The sequence below is a fragment of the Arabidopsis lyrata genome, assembly GCF_000004255.2.
Source record: "Arabidopsis lyrata subsp. lyrata unplaced genomic scaffold ARALYscaffold_8, whole genome shotgun sequence".
In the NCBI taxonomy this organism is placed as follows: Eukaryota; Viridiplantae; Streptophyta; class Magnoliopsida; order Brassicales; family Brassicaceae; genus Arabidopsis; species Arabidopsis lyrata.
The window spans coordinates 7,409,653-7,437,186 of record NW_003302548.1 but is presented as its reverse complement, the minus strand read 5'-3'; the positions used below and the strand labels follow the sequence as shown (position 1 = coordinate 7,437,186).

Below are 27,534 nucleotides of genomic sequence, written 5' to 3'. Positions count from 1 at the left end.
GGAAAAGGCATACCTGACCAATCCAAGAACTCAGGAGCTGCATTGCATCATTCCAATCCATATCTGCAGTTCAAAAACACTATGATCCTATACATGATACTAAAATCAGACAATACATGATCCAAATTCAAGTCTTGAGTTTAATTTACAAGAGTCCAGATGACGAACAAGGTCACCAAAAATTTGGAAGTTAAATGACTTAGAAAAATAAAATCAACAAATATATAGTATGGATACAAACGTCTGCTATTAGGGCTTTGATGTTTCTAGGCTACCTAGTACCTACAATTATTATGTATTTAGTTAAACAAAAGGTGGAAGAGTGCTGGAATGCAGCAAAGTTATTATCTAGCAATCAAGAACCCACATATGCACAGCCTTAATGCTCATGAGAGTGACTTACCTAAGGATAACAATGCCAGTAAGAAAATGTGGGGTTCTTCGAGAAGTCATCATCAATCATCAACAACTGCTAAGTATCAATCATGTATGGTATATGCCATGGTTTATGATTTCAAAATTGTCATCTCTGCTACATCTTCTCTGATTGGAGAATTGAGAGATGGATGATAAACTCTAATATGTTAGCCTTCTTCTCACTTCTCAGTCACTCTCGCCGGCCTCAATGCCTCTGTTAAATTTCAATCATCCTCCGTCTCTTCACCGTGGCGTTTCATAGCCGCATCTCAGAAGTCATTGACTCCCCGAGCATCCAATCTCAAGAGGAAATCTTTGAGGTCTATTTCATAACCTAACACCACGACGTCGTTTTCGGCCATCACGGACCAAGTCACAAACCCATCACCAAAACCGCAACTCTTGTTGATGATTCCGGCGAATTCAACAAACTTCCGACAGGTCCAACTTCTGGGCATTTACTGTTCTCCATAATCGCCAATTCATTCGCCGGTGGGTTTAAGATTAGATGCGGCAAGGTAAATCGACATTCTTTTTCATTTTTTTTTTTGTTTTTAGAAATAGTCTTTTTTAAAGAGAAAAAAGAAGACAATGACAATGAACAGAATTCAATTTTTACTGGCAGAGAAATCTTACCTATATTAATCAATATGTTTTGATTGGGTATTGAATTTAATAAGGTGTCACACTCAGAAAAATTGAAAAAGCTGAGGTATCATGACAGAAGAGAAACCTAGTACTTTTATTGTATTGATTGAGAAATACCTTTTAAGTAAATAAATAAAAATTAATATAAATGTTGAATTTGGTTTTATTTTAATATTATATGTCTTTTTTAATATAGACTTTTATGACTAATATAGAATAAATATTAGGTCATCGTCCTCTAATTTAGATAGACTATTTCATAATTTGCTTTATTTAAATAAAATTTTGTTTGTCTTTTACTGGTGCGAGATATGTATATATAACACTAATACCAAAACTTATAAATCCCTTATATATTAATATTAATAGAGAAATACTCTAAAAAATAAACCTTACATTAACGTGTTATTAACAAGATTGTCATGCTGACGTGTCGCTCTTAGAATGATTTGTCACCTATTTAAATACTTGCCCAAATTTTATTAGACTATTTACAGAATTTGCCATTAATATTATACATACATATATTCCATCAATCAAAACGAATTTCTAATTAAAATTGCAAATAATTATGCAATAAATCTTTCCAAAATAAATATACCACAAACTTAACAAATGATTATGTAACTAATATTAGTAAGAGAGGCTTCGAGACCACCTTTATCTCTATATTAGCAAGATCATTAAAATGTAGTAGAGACTACAATACTTTGCTAATGTTGGTGAAAGCATCCAAAATTAATCTTGATTGATGCTAAAGTTAGTTTCTTTTATTCATTTAACGTTTTACTATTTCTTTTACTTAACTTATAATCATGCTATAATACGTTTGATAATATGTAGTAGTGTAAAATCTATAATACGTTCAATTATATATAGTAGTGTAAAATCTATAATACATACTCCATTTGCTTAATCTTTCTCCATTAATCATCTATAATCATGCAATTTCTTTTACACATTTGTATCAATGTTTTTAAATCCGATCCAAACAATGAAGCAGATTTCTTTCTATGTCACTAGGTTAACCGGGTTCAAACACGGGTCAATTGATTATTATTTTATTTATTTAAAATTTGTAGAGATTATATAGTTTTATAAATATAAAAATTAAAATTAAAAATAATCATATCATGTTTTATAAAATATGAAGTCTAACAATAATAGTAACATGATTAAATATTTTTAATCCTACTAAAACCATAAAATATACTAAGATAGTAGGATAGTGAATATGAAAAACTGAAAAAGTTCTAAAAATAACTAAATAGTGAATACACAAAAAAATCTAACATCCTAACTTTTAACGGACATTAGCACTAAACCTAAACCGGAGATATGTACGAGTCGCAGGTTAACTAAACATACCGGACGGTTCGGGTCGGACGTAAAAACACTGATTTATACGTATATAAAGAAATTTATTGAAAGACACAAAATATTCACCTTTTTAAAGATTGAACAATTTCTTTATTTATATAGAAAATTGTGACCATCAACCTCCTCCCGCACAAGGCACGGGTCCTGTATCTAGTATTCTAGTAAAAATTGTGTAATTATTTAAATAGACTAAGAATCTCGCTGAGAGCGACAAGTTACCATAACAGTTTTGTTAATAACACTTGAGAATAATATTTTTTTTTTCAAAAGTATTTCTTAATTAATATATAGGGATATGAATAATAATTTGTTTGGTAAAAGTGTCTGAGTTATTCTTCCATGATTTTTTAACTTTTGAAAATATTTAAATAATTCATAGAAAAGCTAAGGAGGAATATTATTGAATTTTTTCATTTCTAAAATTAACATGCTATAAAAAATGTTATTTTAAAATCCACATGGCTAATTTTGATAGTAAAAGTTTCTAATTCCATATAAATTTATCAATAAATTAAATGCAAAAGCCATACAATCCCGAATCCCCTAAAATTTGTAAAATATATATATTTTATACATTAAGAGGTTTTTCCCGTAGAAAAAAAAAAAAACAAAAAAAGTATTTTCGCAAACAGCCCTACGAATAATCTAAAAGGCTCTGGAAGTTTAATCGTGGACACAGCTTAAACCCTAAGAACCCTTTCGTTGAATAAACAAAAACCAAACGCCTTCAAAACTCAAAATCTCGATTCAGATCTCATCTTCTTCCTTCTTCCGCCACAAGCTATGAGGAGAGTCACCGGACTTGCTGCTCGCACAATCTCATCCTCCGTCGCCATCAATCCACGTCTCTCTCAAACAATGGCGATTACAACGATTTCTTCCTCCGAACCAATCTCCCGAAGATTCGGTGGTCTTCCAGAGATATCAACGCCGTCTTTTGCCGGCGGAGTCGCTGGGATTGTGTTTTTCTCTGCCGCTGCTGCATCGTCTCTTGGTCAAGAAGTTCACGCTAAGGAAATGGCTCAGAAGTTTAATCCTAAAGAAGTTGTTCTGTATCAGTACGAGGCTTGCCCTTTCTGCAATAAGGTTAAAGGTAATCTTATCACGCTAATCTCGAAATTGCTGGATCTGATCAGATTTTGAACATTTTGCTATTCATGATTCAATCTTGGGGAAAATGGTTCTTTAACTCATTGATTCTTGCTTAGAATGTTATGGTTAGAGGTTGAACATAGTTAGACAAATTTGAGTATTGTTAGAAATTACGAATTTGATACTTCTGCTGAAAATAGGATAATCAGTGCAAATGTCATGTCAAAGGCTCCTCCTAAATTAGCTAGAGTGCCTCAAATATTCTCTAAGTTCTTGATATGAAGGCAGAGTGGTGGCTTTGAATCTGTGATTTAGTAAGATATTGATGATTAACCGGTTCTTACTGGTATGATATTTGGGCGATTGTTTATCGTTTGTAGCGTTCTTGGATTACAACAAGATTCCATACAAGATTGTTGAAGTGAATCCTATCAGTAAGAAAGAAATCAAATGGTCTGATTATAAGAAGGTGCCTATTCTTACTGTAGATGGTGAACAAATGGTTGATTCTTCAGGTTTGTCCCATGTTCTGTCTCTAACCTGTATTCTTCTTTCTGAAACAAATGTGTATTAGCTTAGTTGAGTAATCTTTGGTTGTATGATGCAGTGATAATCGATAGCTTATTCCAAAAGATGCACCCTGAAATTTCTAAGTCTGAAGATGATGAAGAGACTAAATGGCGCAAGTATGACCGTTTTTTTAATTTAGTGACAGATACTGGTTCTAATTTAAGGTTTGTGACATTACAGACCTGAGGCTGATTATGTATCTACCTGTTTTAGGTGGGTGGACAATCATCTTGTGCATCTTTTGTCACCAAACATTTACAGGAATACTTCAGAGGCTCTTGAGTCCTTTGATTACATCACCACACATGGTATGGTTATAGTCTACTTTACTTCTTACTTTTGCCCCTTCTTTATATACTCATTTTGTTTTTATATCCTTTTGTAAGATTTGTGTGGGTTAGCATTTTACCTGGATGAGTCCGTGGGAATCCCAGTTTTGGGAACCTTTACACGTCAATATACATCTAGAGAAAGCTTTTGCAGGAGGAGTGTATATCTTGTCTAAGTCGTAATGTTGTGCCCTGTGCAGGGAATTTCAGTTTCACTGAAAGATTAGTGGCAAAGTATGCAGGAGCAACGGCAATGTACTTTGTGTCAAAGAAATTGAAGAAAAAATATAACATTACAGATGAACGTGCGGCTCTTTATGATGCTGCGGAGACATGGGTCGATGCCTTGAAAGAGCGTCCATACCTCGGTATGTCTAACTTCCAATATTAAACTGAATCTAGTCCCCCCACTTTCTTGATTGGCCCATGATTGTAGTTTCTGATTATCAGGTGGGTCAAAACCAAACTTGGCCGATCTCGCTGTATTCGGTGTTCTGAGGCCAATAAGATACCTTAGATCAGGTAAGGATATGGTGGACAACACACGCATAGGTGAATGGTATTCTCGAATGGAGAACACAGTCGGAGAGCCTGCAAGAATCAAAGAATAAAGGGTCGTTGCTCTTTATCTCTAGTGAAAATATGAATTGCATAATGTATCGCTGATTTCACGGCGTAACAATATTTTTAAGTTTTAGGGCTAGAGAAGGAAACAAAGAAACTAAAGGTAATAAGCATAACTTCTTGTTAATGGGGGATTTTGGATACTGTGACAGACTTGGTTTGGCCCTGTTGCTATTGCTAAAGAGTCCTTTCTTTGATTTCTTTCATATTTAGAAAGAATCACTGATCGTTTGATTTCTGTTTTCTATTGATTAAATTTTTATGTTTATACAAAGACAAAAATAAACTAGTGGGTTGGTAATTATCTCCTATTGGTGGAATTAGTTTACTTCTCCAAATACACGCACAAACCCAATTATTGAAACGTGAAGTATTTTTTTCTTTTAATTGCACTGTTTGGATAAATTTCATGTGATATAAAGAAATTCTAAACTAACAATCGAGCAATGATTTTTGACGTCTCTAAATTTGACCAACATACGGGAAGATTTTGTAGATTACGAGCCTGTTCTTTTTATGAGTCGCCAGCGACACAGTTGAGAGACAAATTTACAAAACCCCTCCATTTTTAATATTCTTTCAAAGCAGCGTTATGTTATCAGGTCAGAGAGTCAGAGACAAAGAGCATCCAGTCGTCGATGGAGTCGCTTGCTTTCGCTTAAACTCGTCTCCAAAAACAAATGGCGACACCAGCAACATAATTTTTGAGGAAGAAACTCTCTCGAAATAAAATGACAGCGACAAAAGATAGAGAAAGAAAAGCATTTGTCTGTCGGTACATGCTGTCGCCGGCGACGTACAAAAGAACAGGGCTTACATCATCGTTTTGAAAATGAATGTCAAACACAAGCATTAGGCAAAATAATCGGCACAATTAGACGGATAGGCATGCAATTAGTGAACATGTGGTAGTGCCAAAAATTTGGCATTCTATTTTTCGAAAAATCTCATCACTATATAAACATAAACATGTTTCATCATTCAATCTCCTTCGGGTCTTCACTCATCATTTTTCTAGGAATTTTTTTCTTCCATATAAAAAACAAAAACCAAAAAAAAACAAAAAACAAAAAACAAATATATATACATTTTACTGATCAATTTTTTTTATATCAAATAAAAATATTCTTATTCTGTAATGTCACGTTTGGTGTATATAATCTTTTTGCTTGTAGTGGTAGAAGGTAGCAGGAACACTTTAGATCAAAATACTGAAACCAACGCATCAGAAGCCAAAGTAGAAGGTATATGTACAAATTTTATGAATAGCTTCCACCGTTTCATTCATGTTCTCTGTTAAAAATTAGTAGAATTTGTTTATCAAAATCAACTAATGTAGAACTAGTAGAAGGTATAAGTCAACTAATGTCATTTCATTCAAGGATATTAATTCTTTTTTTTAGCCAGTTTCGCTCGGTTCAAAGAATAGGGCCTTTGGGCAAAATTTGATTTTAGCCTTGTTATTTAAAATTCTTTTAACTAATATTTATCAAAATTAAGCTAAAACGATATATGAAAAAATCGCTAGGTGTTTTAAATTATTACATATTAAATTTTTTAATTTAGGTTTTGATTTATTGGAAAATAGTAATCATTCGGTGGAACATACTTATTTTCACATTACTTTTGACTTTATAATATTTAAATTTATATAATGCCAGCTTCAGTTAAATTATTATTTTCAAATATTGTTGTCATTTAAAAAACTTTAATATATTAGAATTTTTTATGAAAAAGGGCCTTTGGGCAAAATTTGTTTTTAGCCTTGTTATTTAAAATTCTTTTAACTAATATTTATCAAAATTAAGCTAAAACGATATATGAAAAAATCGCTAGGTGTTTTAAATTATTACATATATATATATATATATATTTTTTTTTAATTTAGGTTTTGATTTATTGGAAAATAGTAGGGAAATTGTTAAAAATACCCCTTTGGTGTGTCCCTTTTCAAAAATGCTCTTTTTAGATGTCCATTTTCAAAAATGCCCCTTTTTAAATCTGAAATTTTTATAAAGTTTTATTAGGTTTATAAGGTACTTATGGATTGTAACTACTACTTGAAGACTCGATCCAAGTATTTATAAGGTTTTATAAGGTGTTTTTAAAGGTTTTACAAATTATTTTAAAGAATTTCAAAGGTTTTACAAGATATTTTAAAGGTTTTTAAAAGTATTTAAAATGCATTTATAAGGTATTTATAAAGTATTTATTAGATTTTAGATACATGGAAATGTAGTTTGTGTATGTTTTAATAATATTACATACATATTTGGGTAAATCTTATATTTTTAAGAGCATTTTTATAAGGTTTTAAAAAGGGTATTTTTGAAAAGTGGCATTGAAAAAGTGTCATTTTTGCAAAAGCCCCAAAATAGTAATCATTCGGTGGAAAATACTTATTTTCACATTACTTTTGACTTTATAATATTTAAATTTATATAATGCCAGCTTCAGTTAAATTATTATTTTCGAATATTGTTGTCATTTAAAAAACTTTAATATATTAGAATTTTTTATGAAAAAGGTACAATAAAACTACCCCCAAATGTTTCCATTCCCGGTGTCATAACATTTGGAGACTCAATAGTGGATAGTGGAAACAATAACCACCTCCGTACAGCATTAAAATGTAACTTTCCTCCTTATGGTAAAGATTTTCCAGGCAAAATTGCTACTGGAAGATTTTCTGATGGAAGGGTTCCATCTGATATTGTTGGTAAGTATAATCTCATCTCATCATTTTTTAAGTCACGAATTTCTAAGAGTTAGATAGTGACTAATGCTGAAGTTGCTAATAAAAATAACAACTAGCTAGTTAAAAATTGGTCAAACTGTAAATTTTAGTAAAATAACCTTTAAAATGTTGTCGATTTCATATTATCGTCAATGAATATATCAATTTTTAACACCCAAAATAATAATGTAAAACTCCAGTATAATAGATCACACGTTTATGCAACGTAAAAATAGATATATATTTGATAAATTAATTATCTACATAAAAATTAGCATGTTACGAGAAAAGATCACACATCCTGCAATACTTAGAGGATATGAGAAGGCGTATTAAAACTTCATTCGATAATTGTGATGTTTATGTTGAAAATTAATAATATTACATAGAAAAATCGCTTAAACTGTAATAGTTAAATTGAAATGGATAAAACCATCTAAAATATTTTAAATTCTCTTATGTTTGCTTGGATTAATATTGATTTTTATTTTTCTTAAATATGGTAATTTTTAGTGTCACTATTTCTTATAGAATGCTTTATCTAGTTATCGAATGTGTCGAGCGATATTGCATTCGTGATACATGTCGGGACAACTTATGGTTTTTGTTTGATGAAATATATGGCAGCGGAAAGACTAGGAATAGCAGAAGCAATACCAGCATATTTAAATCCAAAGCTCAAAAATGAAGATCTTCTCAAGGGTATAAATTTCGCTTCTGGTGGTTCTGGTTACGATCCATTAACAGCTAAACTAGTGGTATATGTTAATATATACTTTATAGTTTCTAAATATTTTGTTTAGTCTTTTCTTTAATTTGTTTTTTTTTGAAATGTTCCAGAAAGTGGTATCTTTATCAGATCAACTAAAATATTTTCAAGAGTATAAAGAAAAAATAAAAGGAATAGTTGGCGAAGAGAAAGCCAATTTCATAGTGAAAAATAGTCTTTACCTCGTGGTAGCCAGCAGTAATGATATTGCTCATACATATACGGCACGGTCACTCAAATATAACAGAACTTCATATGCTGATTATTTGGCTGGTTTCTCTTCTGAATTTGTCAGAGTAAGTAAAATATTTGATTTTGTCATAACCTCATTTATATTGTTTTCCATTTAACTTTCACTTTTCACTACTATCAATTTGAGATTCAAATGTAATGTGTGTGTATCATAGGAGTTATATGGACTTGGAGCTCGAAGAATCGGAGTATTTAGTGCAGTACCAGTTGGATGTGTACCAGCAGCCAGAACAGTTCATGGAAGATTAAAGCGAAAATGTTCAGACAAACTAAACGAAGTGGCTCGTCACTTCAACGTAAAGATGTTTCCGACATTGGAGGCTTTAGGAAAAGAGTTGCCGGATAGCAAAATTGCGTTTATTGACGTATATGACACTCTTAATGATATGATCGAAAACCCTAAAAACTATGGTAAGTACGAATACACTTCCCTTTTTCTCACTAAAAATGTTACTTAATTATTTTTGTTATGTCGCTAGTAGAAAAATTAAAGTGTGAATTTCTTACTGAAAACCTAAAAATGGTGTGAATTTTTGAATATTTTATGCATCTAACATAACTTTCAGAAATGCTCCAAAAATTAAGATATTCATATATGGATATATAAAATTAACTAACATAAATATGTTACAATTACATAGTACTTAGATATATAAAAATTCTTAACTAGATGTTTTAAAAAAATTTCTTTTTAAGAATATTAAAGAGATAATTTTGAAAGAAACTCATAAATAACCATTACTTACTTCATATTATTAAATTTACTAATCTATATATATAATGGGAGAGTCTTCTCTCCATCTAGAGTGTCCACATCAGCATACATGTCATCATATTTTATATTTTTGTGGGCTCCACTTTATTATTAAAACAAAAACATTACAATAAAAGTAATTCACACACTTTATCTTACAAAAAACATTAAAAGTAAAATTAATTCACACATTTTTTATTAAAAAATAGACGTATTTTTAAATTAGAATAATTTTTATATGTTCGTATGTTACACATTTGAGAAAAAATAATATTAAGAATACTATGTAGAATCATAATATACGCCAAATTATATATGTGAAAAGAGAATTTTATATTTTTCAGTTGGTCAAGATAAAGTGTAATATTTTACGTTTGAATCTGATGTTTGTAAATAGGAATGAGTCTACATATGAGAGTTTTTTTTTTCTATAAGGCAATTTTAAATACACCAAAACATGGTAAAAAAAACTTTATGAATAAAATTTCCCCAGATATTCTCATGTTAACTTTAATAAAAAAGATCATGCAACTTATAAAAAACAATAGAGTATCGAAAGATAGGAAGGAGGAAATTCAGACGATCTATCTTAAGAACTAATTCATAGTCGAATATATTATATGTGAGTCAGTATAAGGTGAATAGAGAATAGATTTCGAGAGACGACGAATAAATCATAGAAGATAACGAGAGAAATTGTAGTGAAATGTGTGAGAAATGTTTTAAAATTTTAGAAAGATAATGCACATGAGAAAACTAAAATCTTTTAAAATTCAAAAGATTATATTTATGCTCAAAAATTTGCTTTGATAAAAGTTTTATATTAAAATCCCGCGCAACGCACGGGTACATAATCCAGTGCTTATAATTGCTTCAAATATAGATATTTAGGCATTCAAGATATCTTATATGGATCCGATTTTGATACATCCATGAATCTACTATTTGTATCTGGATTCACATACCTCTGATGTCTTATAGAATACTATATTGGATCTCGAATATTTTGGCCATCGAGATTTAGTACCAAATACTAACTTTATTAGCTACTAGTGACTCACTATCTAAAAATTATTTGTTCTTTTATAGGATTTGAAGTATCAAACAGAGGATGTTGTGGAACAGGATTACTTGAAGTACTCTTTTTGTGCAACAAAATCAATCCTTTTACATGCAAAAATTCATCTTCTTATATATTTTGGGACAGTTACCATCCAACAGAAAAAGCTTACCAAATTATCGTTGATAAGTTGTTAGGAAAATACATTAAGCAACTAGTCTAATTCTAGGTATTTTTATAATGTTCTAAGTAATTGTTCTGAAGTATGTAAAAACATAAAACTTAAATCATTTTTCTACTAATTAATCGTAAAATAATTTCACGAAAAGAAATATTCGTCTATTAACTTTATCTACCATTGCTATTTCCCGATCGTTAACTCTTTTTATCTTCTCTTTCTCTACATGGAATCCGTCTTCTCCGTTCCTAAGGCGATTTACATTTGCAATAAACTTACGGCCACTATAAGTCCGTAGGCAAACCTGTAATTGCCGAACTCCATATTGTGATCGATAAAAAATTCTCCGTTTCTCCCGTTAAACCTATTATACAAACTTTGTTAAATCTCAGCATCAACTATATGGTTTCTGATCTAACATAATTGAACACCTTGTCACTCTTAGCTTGTTATATGGATCAGATGATCCATGAAAAACTCGAAATTAATGTTTCTAGATGTAATTAATGACACTCGGTTGTCTCCAAAATAAAAAGTCCATGCTTTGAATAAATCAAAAGCTCAGAAAAAAGTTATGAAGCCAAAAGAATATCAGAAAGAACCCACGTTTGAATACATATTATTTACTTTACGATTTAATTATGGAATTGCCACCTAAACCGGTGAAGAAACCAAATAGTACAATTTATATTCATACGTACGTGAACGAGAAGAAGTAGAAAAAGGCATCCACTAAACATTGTACTTTGTGGACAACGGAGTCAAAGACATACCGTTTTGAGACACCGTGGCTTTTGCTTTTCTTGAATAATAATAAAAAAAAAACAATCATGTTTTTTTTGTTCGACAGTATTTGGTAGGTTGTTTTAATATTATTAAAAACATACTTATTATTTGTTTGAATATGTTTAAAGCAGACTTGGTTGTTTAGAATTGTAATATCAAATGTCAAAATCCATCAACTTTCATCAAAATTCGTTATTGTCACGTAGACAATAAATCTCTCGTACCACAAATAAAATATTTCTAAAGTCGTTTTTTTTTCTTTTGTTTTGGTCAGTCATTTTCAGGAATCTAATATTATCAATCCTTTAACTCTACTCCACCGCAACGACATTAGTTGTTTAGAGTTTCAATATCAAATGATATTACTCGTTACAATTTCGATCTTGTTCTATTGAACTTCTTTCCTTTGTTGTGTTTTGTCATTTTCAAGAATCTAAATTATTAATTCTTCAACTCTACTCCACCACAACCAAAACGAGTCTTGTCTACATGACCTAATTTGCTTAACAACCTTATCATCTCACTAACAACTCCATCTCCTAAAATTTAAACTCCTTTAACTATGCCTATAAAACATTGATCCATTCTTCATCACATAAGCAACCCAACAAGCTCATCCTAAATACATTTCTTTTCAATCAAGAAATTAAAATCTCGAAAAGTTTGTTGAAATGAATGCACACATGCTCAATCTCCTTGTCATGGTTATCTTCGTAGTTACTTTCGATGTCCAAGCACTCAGTCCTCACTACTACGACCATACATGTCCACAAGCCGACCACATTGTCACCAATGCAGTCAAGAAAGCCATGTCAAATGACAAAACTGTCCCTGCCGCGCTTTTGAGGATGCATTTCCACGACTGTTTCGTCAGAGTAACAACTACTTACACACTACATTCTCTTCATCTCTCAATCTTCTATGTGTTTATACTCTAATTAATGTTGTTGGTGAATATTTTTGATCATTAAAGGGATGTGATGGGTCAGTTCTTTTAGACTCAAAGGGAAAGAACAAAGCAGAGAAAGATGGACCTCCTAACATATCACTACATGCATTTTATGTGATTGACAATGCAAAGAAGGCATTAGAAGAGCAATGTCCCGGTATCGTCTCTTGCGCCGACATTCTTTCACTCGCTGCAAGAGATGCTGTCGCTCTCGTGAGTCTCTCTCCATCTCATATTCCAAATACTACTTTTATTTGATGATTCTATTAACAATCCACCTAAAATATTCTATGTGGATGTGACTATAGTCAGGAGGGCCAACATGGGCAGTGCCAAAAGGTAGAAAAGATGGAAGAATTTCAAAGGCAATAGAAACAAGACAACTACCAGCTCCTACTTTCAACATTTCTCAATTACGTCAAAATTTTGGCCAAAGAGGCCTCTCTATGCATGATCTTGTTGTTCTCTCTGGTATTCAACATTCTCTCACTCATTTAAAATATATTTTTAAAGATTTCTAAAATATTTTTATTATACTATTCTAAAAGATGTAACATAGATATATGAAAAAAAAAAAAAAAAAAAAAAAAAATTCTAAATCCTAAAAGTAATTGGAAAATTACAAATATAGCTCCAATGCTTATAATGGTATAAATTTGGAATGTTGAATGAAATGGCAGGAGGTCACACACTAGGATTCGCCCACTGCTCATCGTTCCAGAATAGGCTCCATAACTTCAATACACAAAAGGAGATTGATCCAACGCTAAACCCATCGTTCGCAGCCAGCTTGGAGGGAGTGTGTCCAGCCCATAACAAGGTGAAGAACGCTGGATCGACCTTGGATGGAACCGTGACGTCATTTGACAATATCTACTACAAGATGCTTATTCAAGGCAAGTCACTATTCTCATCCGACGAAGCGCTTCTCGCAGTGCCCTCTACTAAGAAACTCGTGGCAAAGTACGCGAGTTCCAACGAAGAGTTCAAGAGGGCTTTTGTGAAATCCATGATCAAGATGAGTAGTATCAGTGGGAGTGGTAATGAGGTCAGACTTAACTGCAGAAGGGTTCGCTAGAATCACAATCTACGCTTCCAACATCAAGTTACTACATTTATATCTTTCGTTTTCTCTGATCACATTGATTACTTGTGAGTGGGCCTTTCTAAAGATTAAGGCAGAGGTTCTTGTATCACTATTGTCTATCATCCTCTCGTGTGTGCTTGTATAGGCATTTATTACAAGTAATAAAATATTTTCTTTTTTGAGACAAGGCAGACAAATCTTATCACTTGTGCTCACAACCTATCTAAATGATTGAAGAATTAATAGAAGACCAGACCAACACTCTCTTTTGAGCAACAACTTCAATATGTTTGGTAGTTAAGTATTGAATTTTAACATTCATAACATAACATCCGACCCAATAACTTAGCTGGACCAACACAGAGAACAGAATGGATATATAGTCAAAGAAAAAAGACAAGACAGAGAGACACAAAGGGGTCGAGGACAAGACAGCAACCAGGTTTTCATTTTTATTCATTCAAATGCCCACTGATTCTCACGGCGAACCTCTTCTTCCTCTTCTGGCGTGAAGTCGTTCTTGATATTGAAAGTCTTGCGGATTTCTTCTGGGGTTTTACCTTTAATCATATCGGCCACTGTTTGGCAGGTCAAGTCCAACAGTCCCTTGATATTCAGGTAGTTAGCAGCCTAAAATGAGTAAGAACGAAACCAACTTTAGATTCAAGCTTTCTCTTTAGCTGCTTCAAGCTTTCAGAATGAAAATGGATCTTTATGGTTTAAGCAAATCAAACATATTGAAGTGGGCGGCGCATACAAAGCGAACAATGACAACAAATCTCAGGGAAAATCAACATTAACCGTCGTTGAAGACAGAACAAAACATGCCATGTTAGCAGCATAAAATGTGTCACAGAACCAATATAGATTCAAGGTTTCTCATCAGCTGCATGAAATTTTCAGAACAAAGATGGAACTTTATGGTTCAAGCAGATCCCAAAGAAAATCAACATTATCCAATGTTTAAGACAGAACAAAAAAACATGAGTTTGAATTAATATATGTAATTGTTGGACACTAAGTTTCAAGGCTAATTTGATAAGATAAGCAAAGAAGGACTCAAAAGTGGTCTTCAGCTATAAACAAATCCAACACACTCAAAAGAAAACTCTTGATTTCAACCAGATAAGAACATTGTATAAACTGTGAAATTGGTAATCGATCTAAACAAAACCTAAAACCCAGAAATTAGAAATCCATTTAAACAAAACCCAAAACTTGTTTCTCCCACGAACCTAAAATCAGACCTCAAATCGAAATTAAGATTTCAAAACCATACAAAATCAGAGACTATAAATCGATCTACACAAAACCTAAACGTTATCTCTCTCCCACAAACACTAAATTTAGATCTCAATCACAAACCCAGATCTCAAACCCTAGAAATGAAACAGCAGAAAAATTGAAAACCAAATCAACCACAGAGTAAAATAAATTTGACAAACCAGGATAAGATCGAAGAGAGTGCCCTGATCAACTTTGATAAACTCAGAATCCCAAGTCTTAAGATCTTCGTCACTAGAACCCGACGCGACGGTGGTAGTAGTAGCAGCAGCTTCGGTGGTGGTTTCGGATTTCGCAGCAGCTTCGACATGTTTCTTACAGTACTCAATCACCTTCGAAAGGATCTTGCTGGTGACATTAGGGAGAGGGATACCATTATCGGCACAGTCGTCTTCAATCATATGCTTGATGGTTTGTGATTCTAGTGCCACCGCTTCGTCAATTTCGAAGTTTTCGCCATCGGAGCTTTTTAGAGTGATTTTTCTCACAGTCGACATTTGGTTTTGGAATTTGGAAACGACGTGGAGGAGATTTGTGGAAACGAGAGATATATATGTGAAAAACCAAGTTTAATCAATGTTTTTAAAGCCGGTTCACACATTGAACCAGTGAGACTAACAATTCCACCGATTTACTTTTACGATTTTACCTTGTAAATCTCATTTTACAACATTTTTTGTTTTAACTCGATAATTATTTCAACTAAATTTTCTATAAACAAAAAATACACTAATTATTTCAATTTCTCCGAAAAAATATTAATTAATAAAAAATTTATATTTAATATTCAAAATTTCAAATTTCATTTTTACATCCTTAATTTTACAATAAAAACACAAATTTGAATCTTGGCTACCATCATGCATCCGCCGGTTGTTCTTCCGATGAAACAAACTACATATAGTCTAATTTTTTCTACAACTTTATAAGTCGACGGAATGATAATCTCGTGAGATTTCTAGATGTCTTTTTGTCATTAATTATTTTATTTTAAATAATTATTTATTCATTTATAATACACATATATTAATATAATTATTAGAGGAAAGCGTATAATTGGATTTTCCTAAAAAAGGTTTGGTAAAATCATGGGATTTAGAAACACAAAATTTAAATATTAAGTAAGAAATATTTATTAGTTAGAGAAACTTGCAAAATGTACCACTTTTTGAAAAGTGGCTTTTAAAATCTACCATAATTGGAAACAGTTTTCAAAATTTACCACATTTCATTGCCACATGCAAATTTGTGGACGAAATTGCCCTTAATGGTGACAGACTGCTGTGTCAGATAAAGTGACAAGTTGGCACTGGTGGAAATAAGAGGAAGCAGACTGCAATAAATGTTGCACGTTTACAATTGCATATAATTTTATATAAATAATATGTTATATAGGGGACAAGTTCAGATCGAATGAGTAAGAGAATTTGATCGAGGACAAATTCAGATCGAATGGGTTATAGATATAGATCGAGGACAAGTTCAGATCGAATGGGTAATACAATTAGATCGGGGACAAGTTCATATCGAATGAGTAATAGAATTAGATCGGAGACAAGTTGAGCATGATGATTTTTATCATCCAATTCTCTTGACTGTCCATCGCCAGATGGTGTAGTTTTGCCTACTAGAGATCTGGATTTACTCTGGGACAACTGGATATTTTTGTTATTTTGCAATAGAAGGAAAAAAAATTCAATAATCCGGGTAGATGAAGACAATAATGCTCAACTAATCTGTGGACCAACATAGATGGTGAAAAATCTAAATAAAATTCGAAACCTTTAAATGAGAACAACTGGTGGACAAGATGTGGGATTCATGATGATAAAGCAAGATGATGAAATCGGGGACAAGATCTAGACGCAATCGGAGACAAGATCTGGAGACAAAAACGAAAGTTAATTGTTTAGTCTCAAGAGATATAATGTTTTTCGGTTAAAGTGCACATGTCTCGAGGGAGGAGAGATAAATAGAGAAGTGAATGTGGTAGGAAGATAGATAGGAAGGAGAGATAAATAGGGAAGATAAATAGGGAGGGCAAATTGGTAACTTCAAATACTAAATCTGGTAGGAGTTGAAAGGAAGTTATGAATGTGGTAGATTTTGAAAAAAATTGGGAAAAAGTGGTAATTGTTGTAGTTTTTCCTATTAGTTAGTGTATTTTTAGGAAAACCAAAATATTTTTTTTATTTTCCGAACCAAGTCGATAAAACATTGTTTACATACAAATAAATAATACAGATGTACACGGGCATTCTGTGAAGTTTGTTCGCTCTAACATTAACTTGTCGTAGAAAAATGATAGAAAAAAGAAAGTAAACGCTTTCTTACACTTCTCTACTTCCTCCAAATAAACCGAGAATGTCGACCACTCCTTTCGTGTAGGTACCATCATTACCACTTCGGAGTGACATCATCATCACCAGCTACGAGCAGTCTTCTAAGGGACACCAATGTAACACCGCGGTTTCAGAAATATTGTGGTGCATGCAAAGAGGTTCAAAAGAATTGATTTAACGACCTATGTCACCAAAGTGCACTTATCTTTTCTGTCAACTGTCCTGAGAGAACTCCAGGGTTAAGCGTACTTGATGTCACAAGCTTTTCTCAGAAGACCGTGCGGCGGTCGATAATCTCAATATTTTCCGACCCAGCCTTCCTACCATCGACCATTTCTAATTGGTTTCGCCATGCCCTGGGCTCATCAGGAGATCGACTCCATATCACGACCAGTTTGTGCAGGGATGGCCTAATCCCCTCTTCTGAGTCTGATCCTCGATCAGCGATAGATACCCGAACTCCACTCGACTTGTTCTGTCTAACTCCAAAGGGACTCTCCAACCTGAGTCATGCACGCCCTTCACTGAAGCACGTTCACCTGCCCAATGGAATAGCCCCGCGAAAGCAACACGACTGTCACGAACCGTCCCAAGTAAACGGATCGTGACATTTTCCCCCACCCATCAATGTGCACGTCCTCGTGCACGGGAAGAATCCTCAAGATTGTATGGTGTATCGTTGTGAGGTAACCCTTCACTGTGGATATAAGATTCACACTCGATTATCTTTAAGTATTTCAGTGGAGAAAAACTCTTAAAATCAACAAATGAATATGAGAATTCGAAAGGGAAATTAACCAAGAAAAGAAAGTAAAGAAACTTGACAAGAACGAAGTGCAAAAAGCCTTGCGAAATAGTAAAGAGAAAAAGTATGTTGTATTGCTTAGTAGTAGTGTGTAATAATCTATGAGAAGTCTCTCCCCAAACACATGCGTTTGAAGTTGTTTTTATAGAGAAAACATGATTAATACGGTCATTCACTGTACATAATTATATTGATCCGCATTAATCATGTAAGTTATAATTTTGACCGAAACGGCTCGAATTTGAACTATCTTGGGCTTCACATGGGCTTTCCGAACTCTTTCTTGTTGACTCTGAACTCCCGCGCTTTGATGCTACTGCGAGCTCTGAACAATATTCTCCTCTCTTCGGCCTTTCTCTATGCGAACTGTATGTTGAATAAGAGCGAACTCCATGCTGGTAAAGATCGAACTCTTTTAGTGAACTGAATCGAACTCCCAACTGGTCAAGTTCAATAAAATATCTTGAATTCCGAGAGGATTATTATGTAATAATGACGTGGACAGATCCAAGTGGATCCTACCAAAAATGTATGGGATCCGACCCCAACATTTAGCCCCCCAAGTCTTGTGAGCTGAGTGCTCGACTTGGAAGACTTAAGTAAATAATAATTAATGAATCGAGATCTTTAACATTATAGAATTCCTCCATGTTTTACGCTATTACGCCGATCTCGGATAATCAAATGATTTGATTTTCCTGACAGCCGTCATCATTAATTTCCTAATTTTATATTAATACCGCGGGGAAAACTGTCCCACTTCCCAATATTTTCGAGGTAGTTTTCTGCTAAATAGGGTTAAATGGAACGACGGCTTTTACAACGTACATTCACCCCTAAAAGCTTTTACCAAACCAGAGAAAGAAAATCTTTTAGTAAAAAATGTGTTTCCCAGCCGTTTATGTCTCAAACAACGAAGATGATAGTCGGGGAATCCCTGTCCCCAGCGGGAACGAAGTCTGCACTCAAAGGGGAGATAAATTCGGTCCGCATTTTAGGTCTCAATCGACCCATGCTTCCCTTGGCGCTCTCCGTCGCCTCTGCAACATTCCTCAGGAAATAGAATTCTCTCTCCCTAAACCCAACGAGTCTCCGGAAACAGTGCGAGAAGGTTACTATTGTGCTTACGAAGTCTATTTCAAAGGTTGCGGTTTATTTTTTCCCATACCGGAAGTTCTTCTTTTGTACCTCCTCCATCTGGGGATTGCTTTTCCCCAAATGGCTCCCAACTTTCTCCGATATGTCCTGAGCACCCTGACCGTTTCGGCAGAAGCAGGGTTTTCTCTTACAACTAGCGAACTCTTAGGGCTATTTCGAGCTCGTGAGTGCACAACGGCGGGTATTTTTTCTATGAATCCTATCTTTGACCGTAACCTGATCGACGGAAGGCCCTCGCATGATGGACCTTGGAGGAAATACTGGTTCTTTTTCTGAGTTAATCCTCATTCCGTCCAAGGGCTTTCTGGTCTTCTTCTCCCAAATTGGTCGTCTAAACTTGGTTAGAATCAACCTTTAATATTTTTCACTGTATTGTGTGAAAGAAAATTCTTAACTCAACACTTTATTTTAGGGAACCAAACTAGTCCCCGTCCAACTGTTGATTTTTTATATTTCTTTCGAATCGTTTCCGAGGGTGAAACAAATTGGAATTCTTTCACCCTTCAATGTATTCATGATGCGGGGCTCGCTATCAAAAATGGTCAAACTCGCCCCCTCGATCCTCTTTCTGAAGAGAAAGATGTCTCGAGCCTGAATGCTCGCGACAAAAGAAAAATCCTTCCCGAGACTAAAGCTCTTAAGGACCAATTATCCGAAATTAGGAAAAAGAAACGGATCGCTTCAATCTCCAAGGTTGGAAACTTCCACAGGAAGACCCTCCTGGTCGACGATGGTTCTTTAGAAGCAGCTTTGTCAATTGCGGTGGATTCTCATGGAGCCGTGATTCCTAACGACCCTCCAGTCGCTACCGCTATTTCCCTTTCTGCACAAGAGAGAGAGAGAGAAGTAACTTCTTCTCCTCTCACAAAGAGGAAGGCTCCAGATTCAGATACTTTATCAAACGAGAAACTCAAAACCGTTAGATTTAGTTCTCCGTTACGAGCTCCTAGCCCTCTGGATTCCGTTTTACCTTCTTCGGAACCTTTAGACCCTGAACTTCCTCTTCCGAGTGACAGGGTAATTCCAGAAGAGATTGCTGAATTGAAACCGGAGGTTCCTTCGTCTCAAGGATTGAGCGTTAGTACTCCAAACCCTTCACCAGCTTCGATTCCAGAAACTGGTAAGTTTTTTTTTAAAATGCAAGCCTTATCAAGACTTTACAGACTGCAGTTGTTTTATTAATCTACTATTCTCCTTTGTTTTGTAGGCGGAGAAGATATTGGAGACATCTTCCGAAGTTTTCAAACCAGGAAAGGGGTATCCCTACCCCCTTTTTTAGTTTGGAGGCCGAATATCCGTCAGATGTACGTCAATCGAGCTTGCTACCTATCCTAGGTTCGGAACTTTAGATTTTTACTATAATAACCCCTTCTTTGTTAAGTAAAAATTTTTTTGTCTGAATGACCTTTTTTTTTTTACTTTGAAGGCGTTTATGGAGACTAATGGAATGATCTTCCATTATGAGAATCTTCTTCACCAAGCGATGAAAGAGACCGCAAAGGCTAAGAAGGAGATTGACGAACTTAAACTTTTCAATCAATCTGACCGACTTGAGCGGGCGAAAACCCTCGAGTCGTCCTTCGAAGATATGAAGAGGACTTTGGCAGCTAACGAGCAACACCTCAGAATTGCAAATGCAGAAAGGGATTCTGCGAGTTCTAATGCTCTTCGCTTGAAGGCTGAGTTAGAAGAGGCTATGGCTTTGTCCGAAGAAGCGAGCCATAAGGCCAACTTTTTAGTTAAGACTAGGGCTCGCGAGATCGTCGAAGCCAAACATAACGCTCGAGAAGGGATGAGGAGCTTTGGTAAGCAACTTATTCAGTCTATCATGAACTTTATCAAAGATGAAGAAGTCTGGACTAAACTCCAAACCGATCGAGCCGAGCTGAAGTGTAATCTGGACATGATTAGGGAACTAGAGAATGGAAGAGTTTCGTTCAAGAATGAGAGGAGGGAAGTTAATGCCGAACTCGCTGTAGTTGAATCTGAGTTATCCTCGGCTTCCCTTCCTACTCTCGATCTGAAACAATTTTCTTTGGTATTTGGAGATTCCCCCTCTCAATTCGAGATAGGTGAGGGTCCTCGGCCCAGTGAGGGCTCTCCAGAGGTAGAGGAACGTTCTTAAAGAATTGTTTTATTGAGTTCATGAGAACTACTTCGTTTGACGGAAATATTTTGTTTTCTTAATGTAATAGAACAAAATCGAGTACATGCGTTTGCATATGATTTTTTTTTAAGTAAAACGTTTGGATGCGATTCTAGGTTTGCAAGTCCTAGCCTACCAAAGAGGTTTTATGAATTGTGAGAGATGAGCTGATCAGGCTCACTTACCTTTTTTTTAAAAAAAAACCTTAAAAAGTATTTTTCCTCGGTCTCTCGGAAGCGAGGATGGAGCTCGGCTTAAGCTTTTTATCGAGGGATAAGATTTATAATTCATGAGAATTTTGGCCATAAAGATGACCAGGCACTGGTTTCGATCATAGCCTAAAAACGACTTTAAACGTGTTGGGCCGCGTTTTAAACGAGCTTGAAATCTGTTACACTTTTTTTTTAAGAATCCAAATACTTTTTCTTTTAAAAGAATTCTGAAGGACTGTCATAATTTTTGTAAGAGAAACTGGACTATGCCGCTATCCTCTTTCAGAGCCAGTTCAAGAATAACATCCTCGAATGGGGACCCGTTGTTTGAACCCGACGACGAATTTTCTCCGAAGGGAGTTATTCATCCTACGTTTTTCCATTTCCGGGTAGGGAAAGAAAGGGTCAAATGTTATGACTTCTTGGAAAAGGTTTACTTTCTAATTTTTACTCTTTTCAAAGGACTGCACATTTTTTAGATAGTTGACAAGATGTTTGTTCAACAGATCGTCGGGAGGCATAAAGCTTTATGCGACAAGAGACAAAGAATCGGAAGGAGGCGCCATGCTCTTGATGAGCGTATAAGGAGGATAGAAAGAGAGATCCATCGCCTCGAAGCCGAACCGCATGAATGGGAGAGGAAAGGTTTAGATATAGTGGCTATTATTCCATCTTGCCTTCGAAGATTCCTCCGCGTGCTGGATAAATTATCTCATCTATCCTTAGCAACCGGCGATGGATCCTCTTTCGTTTCATGTTCTTCAGAGTTTCGGAGATTTCCGATGTTAAGAACTGAGGAAAATGAAGAAACGGAGGCGAAATCAATCGATCATTCTTCCGGTCTCCTCGATTTATCTTCTGACGAAGGATTATCCTCAGAAAGCTGCTCGAGATCATCCACCTCGCTGGAATCGTTATCGGACGAAGTCCTTTGACCGAACAATTCCTTTGATTTATTTTTGTTTGTAACAATGCTATTGGGCTAGCGGCCCAACGACATTAATTATATTTCACCTTTTGCTTTAAATCTATCGATTTAATTCAATCTTATTTAATACGCTAATTTAGGGAATATAATTAGCAATTAACTCGATTACATTTTCCATGAAGGTAGTAATTTCAGATTTTAAGAAATCGTCATATGACCCTCTTAAATGTGATTGAGTGTATTTCGAATATAAAGTAGGTGTAGTTCATTATTGAATTTTATCAACAATAATTCTACAAAAATGTTCGAGGAAGGTAATTCTCCAGAGAATCCCTCCGACTCATTCAAAACGATAAGCAATGATCTTTCGGGAACGTCAGACATCGAGCTCGTAAAAACGGAAGCAACTGGCGAACCAGAAGAATCACGTACATTACGGTGGGGAACCAGCATTCAGGTTCTGATCATGTTAATCGAGAGATTATCAGCTCAAGATCGTGTCAAGGCTGAAGAGTTTATTACCAAGGTATTGTTCAACCTAGTGTCTTGACTTCTTTTGTTATTACTAAACGAAACGTCTTATTTTCTTCAGCTTATCACTCGGCACAACGAGCTCGAAGGTGAGAAAATTGAGATTAGGAAAAGAAGAATGGAACTAGAGAAACGTCGTCTCGATATTGCTCGCGAGCTTCATCGCCTCGAAGCCCATCCTTCTGATTGGATCGAGATAGGCCTCCAGGAGTACGGAAACATGCCGGGTTGCATTCTGAGCATCGTTGACCTCGCAGGCCAAGGAGCAGAGCTATTCCGTAATCCAAGACCCTTATAGATATGGTTTTTGCTTAGCTAAAAATATTTATTTATACATTGTTCGCAACGTATTATAATATTTATGCTATGCTTATTAAAAACAAGACTCCATTATTGGAATAGTATTTTTATTTTTATAGCTGGACTCGTGTTTAGCGAGCTGCCTACGTACCCAAAATAGGATCAAGCCAAATCGTAGTTTGAATATATTTGTTTTAGCAATAGAACTTTTTCAAGTTGATGATGTTCCAAGGCCTTTGAACGGGATTACCGTCAAGGTCTTTTAAACGGTATACACTATTTCGGATTCTTTCTGTGATTTGATAAGGGCCTTCCCAGTTAATACCGAGTTTTCCAGCTCCTTCTTCTTTTGTGTTATCGAACACTCGCCTTAAAACAAAGTCTCCTACATTTAAAGGTCTGTTTTTCAGCTTTGAGTTATAGTATCGAGCGGTCAACTGCTGATAGTTCTGAAGATGAATAAGGGATTGGTCTCGCCTTTCATCAATTGTATCGAGAATGTCTTCTAATAATTTAGAATTCAGTTCTTCGTTAAGTGGAGCTTCGCTCCGGCGTAAACCGGGAACATTCAGCTCGGCTGGGACTACTGCTTCCATCCCATATACTAACGAGAATGGAGTTTCTGCCATTGCTCGCCTCGGGGTTGTTCGATATGCCCACAACACAGGTTGTAGCTCGTCATACCAAACACCTTTTCGAATGGTTTTATTGGAAGCTTCCGCTTGCCCATTTCCTTGAGGATACCTCGGCGTTGAATAGCTAAGTGAGGATACCTCGGCGTTGAATAGCTAAGTTTTATCCCCCAAGAGGAACAAAAATATTCAAAGTCATTTGAAATGAACTGAGGACCGTTGTCCGGTACAATTTCGTAAGGAACTCCATGGCGACAAATAATGTGTTTCCACAAGAATGTCTTTACCAGAGACTCTTGTATGTTTACGTAAGGTTCAGCTTCGATCCATTTGGATAAATAGTCCGTTAGAACTAATAAGTATTGGAAGCCTCGCATTGAGCGATGCATCAGACCAACTATATCCATTGACCATCTCATGAAAGGGTATGGAGCGGATATAGATGATAAAAATTCAGATGGCTGGTGAATAAGAGGAGCGTGCATCTGGCATTTTTTACACCGTTTGGCATAATCGATGCTGTCATAAATCATAGTTGGCCAGAAATATCCTATCGTTTGATTTTAAAAGCCATTGCTCGTCCCGAAGAATGACTACCGCAAAGTCCTTCGTGGACCTCGCTTGTTACTATTTCAACTTCGGGTCCGAAAATACACAAAAGATAAGGGTCACTAACACCTCGCTTGTACAATGATTCTTTTATTATGCAATACTTTGCGCTGATGATTCTCAATTTGCGAGCTTGCCATTTGTTCGATGGTAGTTCTCCATTAAGAATGAAATTTTTGATGGGTACCCTCCAGTAAGCCCCCCAATCATTAGCGGACGTATTATCTTTGAGTATAAACTTCCTTGGTTCCGGCTCGGAAGGAATATCGGGATCATTTTCGATTGTTACCAGAACTTTTTCATTATTCGTTATACCCAGAAGTGACTGTTCAGCTCAAGATGGTTCTTTAATGGGAACCTCTTGATCTTTTAGTTTTCTTCTCGGCTTTCTTTTAGGAAGTTCCAGTTGTGGAGTAAGTTCGTCATCTTGAGACTTCGCTCGTGATCTAGTGACAACAAGCGAACTGTTCTTATTATCGGAATTTAATTCTGGAGCTTCGATATGCTCGACTTCCAAAATATTATCGTTTCTTGTTTCTTCATTTGAAATACTTCGTGAAGTAATACATTCAACTGGAATCACTCGCTTGAGTTCGGGATATGAGGTAGAAGCTAGGGCAGCTAAAGCGTCTGCCGAAGTATTCTCGCCTCGAGGTATTCGAACCAATTCGAATTCTTTGAATTTTCCGGCTAAATTTTTGACAGCCAAAAGATAGGCTTCCATTCGAGGAGTCTTAGCTTCGTAATCTCCAGCGAACTGGTTTACAACTAGCTGAGAATCACAATAAGCTATTATTTTTTTTGCTCCAATTGCAAGAGCAAGCCGAAGTCCTGCTAAGAGAGCTTCATATTCCGCTTCGTTGTTCGAAGCTGGGAACATTAATCGAAATGATAGTTCGATTATTTCCTTTGTCGGAGTTTGAACCTAATACTGATTCCGGATCCTTGCTTAGAAGAAGAGCCATCTACATGTAATTTCCATGTGGAGTATGTTTCGATAAGGATTCCATCATCTAATGGTAATTCGGTTAGAAAATCAGCCAAAACTTGTGCTTTTGCGCTAGTTCGACTTTTATATTCTATATCGTACTCACTGAGTTCGATTGCCCATTTCGCCAATCTACCGGACTGACTTGGTCCGTGAAGAATTGAGCGAAGTGGATGAGAAGTTAAAACTTCTATCGGATGAGATTGGAAATAAGGTCTGAGTTTTCTAGCAGATACGACTGCTGCTAAAGCTAATTTTTCCATCATGGTATATCTCGATTCTGGATCTTTAAGAGATTTACTTATGTAGAAAATCGGCTTTTGATCACCTCGATCCTCTCGAACTAAAACCCCACTTAAGAATGATTAGAAACTGAAATATAAAGATAAAGTTTCTCATATGACTCAGGTTTTGAGAGAACCGGTGGTGTTGTCAGATAAGTTTTGAGTTGATCGAAAGCTGCTTCGCATTGATCATCCCACTGAAATTTTTTGTTCCCTATAAAATTTGATAAAAAGGGAGACATTTATCTGTCGATTTTGAAATGAAACGATTCAGCGCAGCAATTCTACCCGTCAATCGTTGGATTTCTTTGATGTTTTTTGGTGAAGGCATTGAGAGGAAAGCGTTAATCTGATTGGGATTCGCCTCTATTCCTCTTTTTGTGATTATGTAACCTAGGAATTCTCCGGAAGGCACACCAAAAGAACATTTACCTGGATTTAATTTCATTCCAAACTCATTTAGAATATTGAAACACTGCTAAAGATGAGTGATGTGCTCAGATTTCTTAAGAGACTTCATGAGCATATCATCGATGTAAACCTCCATCGTTTGGCCCAAATATTTTGCAAACATTTTGTTAACTAAACGTTGGTACATTGCTCCGATATTTTTTAAACCGAATGGCATAACTTTGTAACATTAGATTCCTCTATCAGTTATGAAAGATGTTTTCTCTTCATCTTCGGGATTCATCATGATCTGATAATATACAGAAAATGCATCCATAAATGATAAGAGTTCGTTTCCAGCCGTTGATTCTACAAGCCGATCAATATGAGGGAGAGGAAAGCTGTCTTTTGGACATGCTTTGTTAATGTCAGTGAAATCGACACATACTCTCTGTTGGGGTCGGATCCTACACATTTTTGGTAGGATCCACTTGGATTTGTCCACGTCATTATTACATAATAATATTCTTGGAATTAAAGATATTTTATTATGAGAATCAAGCTTGACCAGTCGGGAGTTCGATCTTTACCAGTACGGAGTTCGCTCTTATTCAACATACAGTTCGCATAGAGAAAGGCCGAAGCGAGGAAAATATTGTTCGAGGTTCGCGGCAGCGTCAAGACGCGGGAGTTCGGAGTCAACAAGAAAGAGTTCGGAAGATACGCGCGAAGCCCAAGATAGTTCAAATTCAAGCCGTTTCGGTCAAAATGTAACTTACATGATTAATGCAGATCAATGCAATTATGAGCAGTAAATGACTGCATTGATCATGTTTTCTCTATAAAAACAACCTCAAACGCATGTGTTTGGGGAGGGCGAATTATTCATTACTTCTAAGCAATACAATATATTTTTCTCTCATTACTATCTTTCGCAAGGAATTTTGTACTTCGTCTTTATCAATTTTTTCCTCATTTCTTTTCTTGGTTGATTTCCTTTTCAAATTTTCATATCCATTTCCTGATTTTACAAGAGTTTTTCTCTACAAAAATACTTAAAGATAATCGAGTGTGAATCCTACATCCACATTTTGGCGCCGCCTGTGGGGAGTTACCACAAAACTCTTTAATCTCAAAATCTTTCTTTCCCAACCAAGAAACTATGGCTTATCAGCAAGCATTGAGCGATGCAATTGCTTTGCTTACTCAGACAACCACCGATCTGACCAATCAGATGGGTACACTTGTTACTGCCAACACCACCTTTGGTGAAAGGTTGAACTCAATCGAGCA

At 35.3% G+C, this 27,534-nt stretch overlaps 5 protein-coding genes across 6 annotated transcripts; 4 read left to right on the top strand and 1 right to left on the bottom strand.

The window, feature by feature from the left end:
- Positions 1 to 3,088: 3,088 nt before the first annotated feature.
- Positions 3,089 to 5,334, top strand: LOC9301639 (prostaglandin E synthase 2). Its single transcript, XM_002865519.2, has 6 exons — positions 3,089 to 3,538; positions 3,918 to 4,052; positions 4,145 to 4,223; positions 4,321 to 4,415; positions 4,637 to 4,804; positions 4,887 to 5,334. The coding sequence occupies exons 1-6, from the start codon at positions 3,229 to 3,231 to the stop codon at positions 5,045 to 5,047; spliced, it is 948 nt and encodes a 315-aa protein (XP_002865565.1). The 5' UTR covers positions 3,089 to 3,228; the 3' UTR covers positions 5,048 to 5,334.
- Positions 5,335 to 5,610: 276 nt separating this feature from the next.
- On the top strand, positions 5,611 to 10,980 carry LOC9301637 (GDSL esterase/lipase At5g42170). Of its 2 annotated transcripts, XM_021015517.1 has the most exons (6): positions 5,611 to 6,304; positions 7,717 to 7,779; positions 8,425 to 8,555; positions 8,638 to 8,862; positions 8,974 to 9,229; positions 10,662 to 10,980. In XM_021015517.1, exons 1-6 carry the CDS (start codon positions 6,199 to 6,201, stop codon positions 10,853 to 10,855), a joined length of 975 nt encoding a protein of 324 aa, XP_020871176.1. In that variant the 5' UTR covers positions 5,611 to 6,198; the 3' UTR covers positions 10,856 to 10,980. The 2 variants fall into 2 exon arrangements, with proteins under 2 accessions (XP_020871176.1, XP_002865563.2); XM_002865517.2 differs by lacking the exon at positions 7,717 to 7,779.
- A 910-nt stretch (positions 10,981 to 11,890) lies between these two features.
- LOC9299891 (peroxidase 64) lies at positions 11,891 to 13,811 on the top strand. Its single transcript, XM_002865516.2, has 4 exons — positions 11,891 to 12,471; positions 12,570 to 12,758; positions 12,854 to 13,016; positions 13,226 to 13,811. The coding sequence occupies exons 1-4, from the start codon at positions 12,268 to 12,270 to the stop codon at positions 13,621 to 13,623; spliced, it is 954 nt and encodes a 317-aa protein (XP_002865562.1). The 5' UTR covers positions 11,891 to 12,267; the 3' UTR covers positions 13,624 to 13,811.
- A 64-nt stretch (positions 13,812 to 13,875) lies between these two features.
- LOC9299890 (SKP1-like protein 1B) lies at positions 13,876 to 15,599 on the bottom strand. Its single transcript, XM_002863768.2, has 2 exons — positions 15,078 to 15,599; positions 13,876 to 14,262 (listed from the first exon to the last, which is right to left on the bottom strand). Exons 1-2 carry the CDS (start codon positions 15,411 to 15,413, stop codon positions 14,089 to 14,091), a joined length of 510 nt encoding a protein of 169 aa, XP_002863814.1. The 5' UTR covers positions 15,414 to 15,599; the 3' UTR covers positions 13,876 to 14,088.
- Positions 15,600 to 18,945: 3,346 nt separating this feature from the next.
- Positions 18,946 to 20,556, top strand: LOC110225739. Its single transcript, XM_021015705.1, has 3 exons — positions 18,946 to 19,402; positions 19,634 to 20,341; positions 20,429 to 20,556. Exons 1-3 carry the CDS (start codon positions 18,946 to 18,948, stop codon positions 20,554 to 20,556), a joined length of 1,293 nt encoding a protein of 430 aa, XP_020871364.1.
- Positions 20,557 to 27,534: the final 6,978 nt, after the last annotated feature.

Excerpts from the sequence above, each read along its gene's own strand:
- LOC9301637 (XM_021015517.1), top strand. The coding sequence starts at position 6,199 with ATGTCACGTTTGGTGTATATAATCTTTTTGCTTGTAGTGGTAGAAGGT. Across the intron at positions 6,305-7,716 it reads ATCAGAAGCCAAAGTAGAAG|ATTTTCCAGGCAAAATTGCT; the intron begins GTATATGTACAA and ends CTTATGGTAAAG. Across the intron at positions 7,780-8,424 it reads GGTTCCATCTGATATTGTTG|CGGAAAGACTAGGAATAGCA; the intron begins GTAAGTATAATC and ends AATATATGGCAG.
- LOC110225739 (XM_021015705.1), top strand. The coding sequence starts at position 18,946 with ATGTGTTTCCCAGCCGTTTATGTCTCAAACAACGAAGATGATAGTCGG. Across the intron at positions 19,403-19,633 it reads TCGTGAGTGCACAACGGCGG|GGAACCAAACTAGTCCCCGT; the intron begins GTATTTTTTCTA and ends ACTTTATTTTAG. Across the intron at positions 20,342-20,428 it reads AGCTTCGATTCCAGAAACTG|GCGGAGAAGATATTGGAGAC; the intron begins GTAAGTTTTTTT and ends TTTGTTTTGTAG.
- LOC9299891 (XM_002865516.2), top strand. The coding sequence starts at position 12,268 with ATGAATGCACACATGCTCAATCTCCTTGTCATGGTTATCTTCGTAGTT. Across the intron at positions 12,759-12,853 it reads CAAGAGATGCTGTCGCTCTC|TCAGGAGGGCCAACATGGGC; the intron begins GTGAGTCTCTCT and ends ATGTGACTATAG. Across the intron at positions 13,017-13,225 it reads TGATCTTGTTGTTCTCTCTG|GAGGTCACACACTAGGATTC; the intron begins GTATTCAACATT and ends ATGAAATGGCAG.
- LOC9299890 (XM_002863768.2), bottom strand. The coding sequence starts at position 15,413 with ATGTCGACTGTGAGAAAAATCACTCTAAAAAGCTCCGATGGCGAAAAC. Across the intron at positions 14,263-15,077 it reads CTCTCTTCGATCTTATCCTG|GCTGCTAACTACCTGAATAT; the intron begins GTTTGTCAAATT and ends TACTCATTTTAG.
- LOC9301639 (XM_002865519.2), top strand. The coding sequence starts at position 3,229 with ATGAGGAGAGTCACCGGACTTGCTGCTCGCACAATCTCATCCTCCGTC. Across the intron at positions 3,539-3,917 it reads TTTCTGCAATAAGGTTAAAG|CGTTCTTGGATTACAACAAG; the intron begins GTAATCTTATCA and ends TATCGTTTGTAG. Across the intron at positions 4,416-4,636 it reads TGATTACATCACCACACATG|GGAATTTCAGTTTCACTGAA; the intron begins GTATGGTTATAG and ends TGCCCTGTGCAG.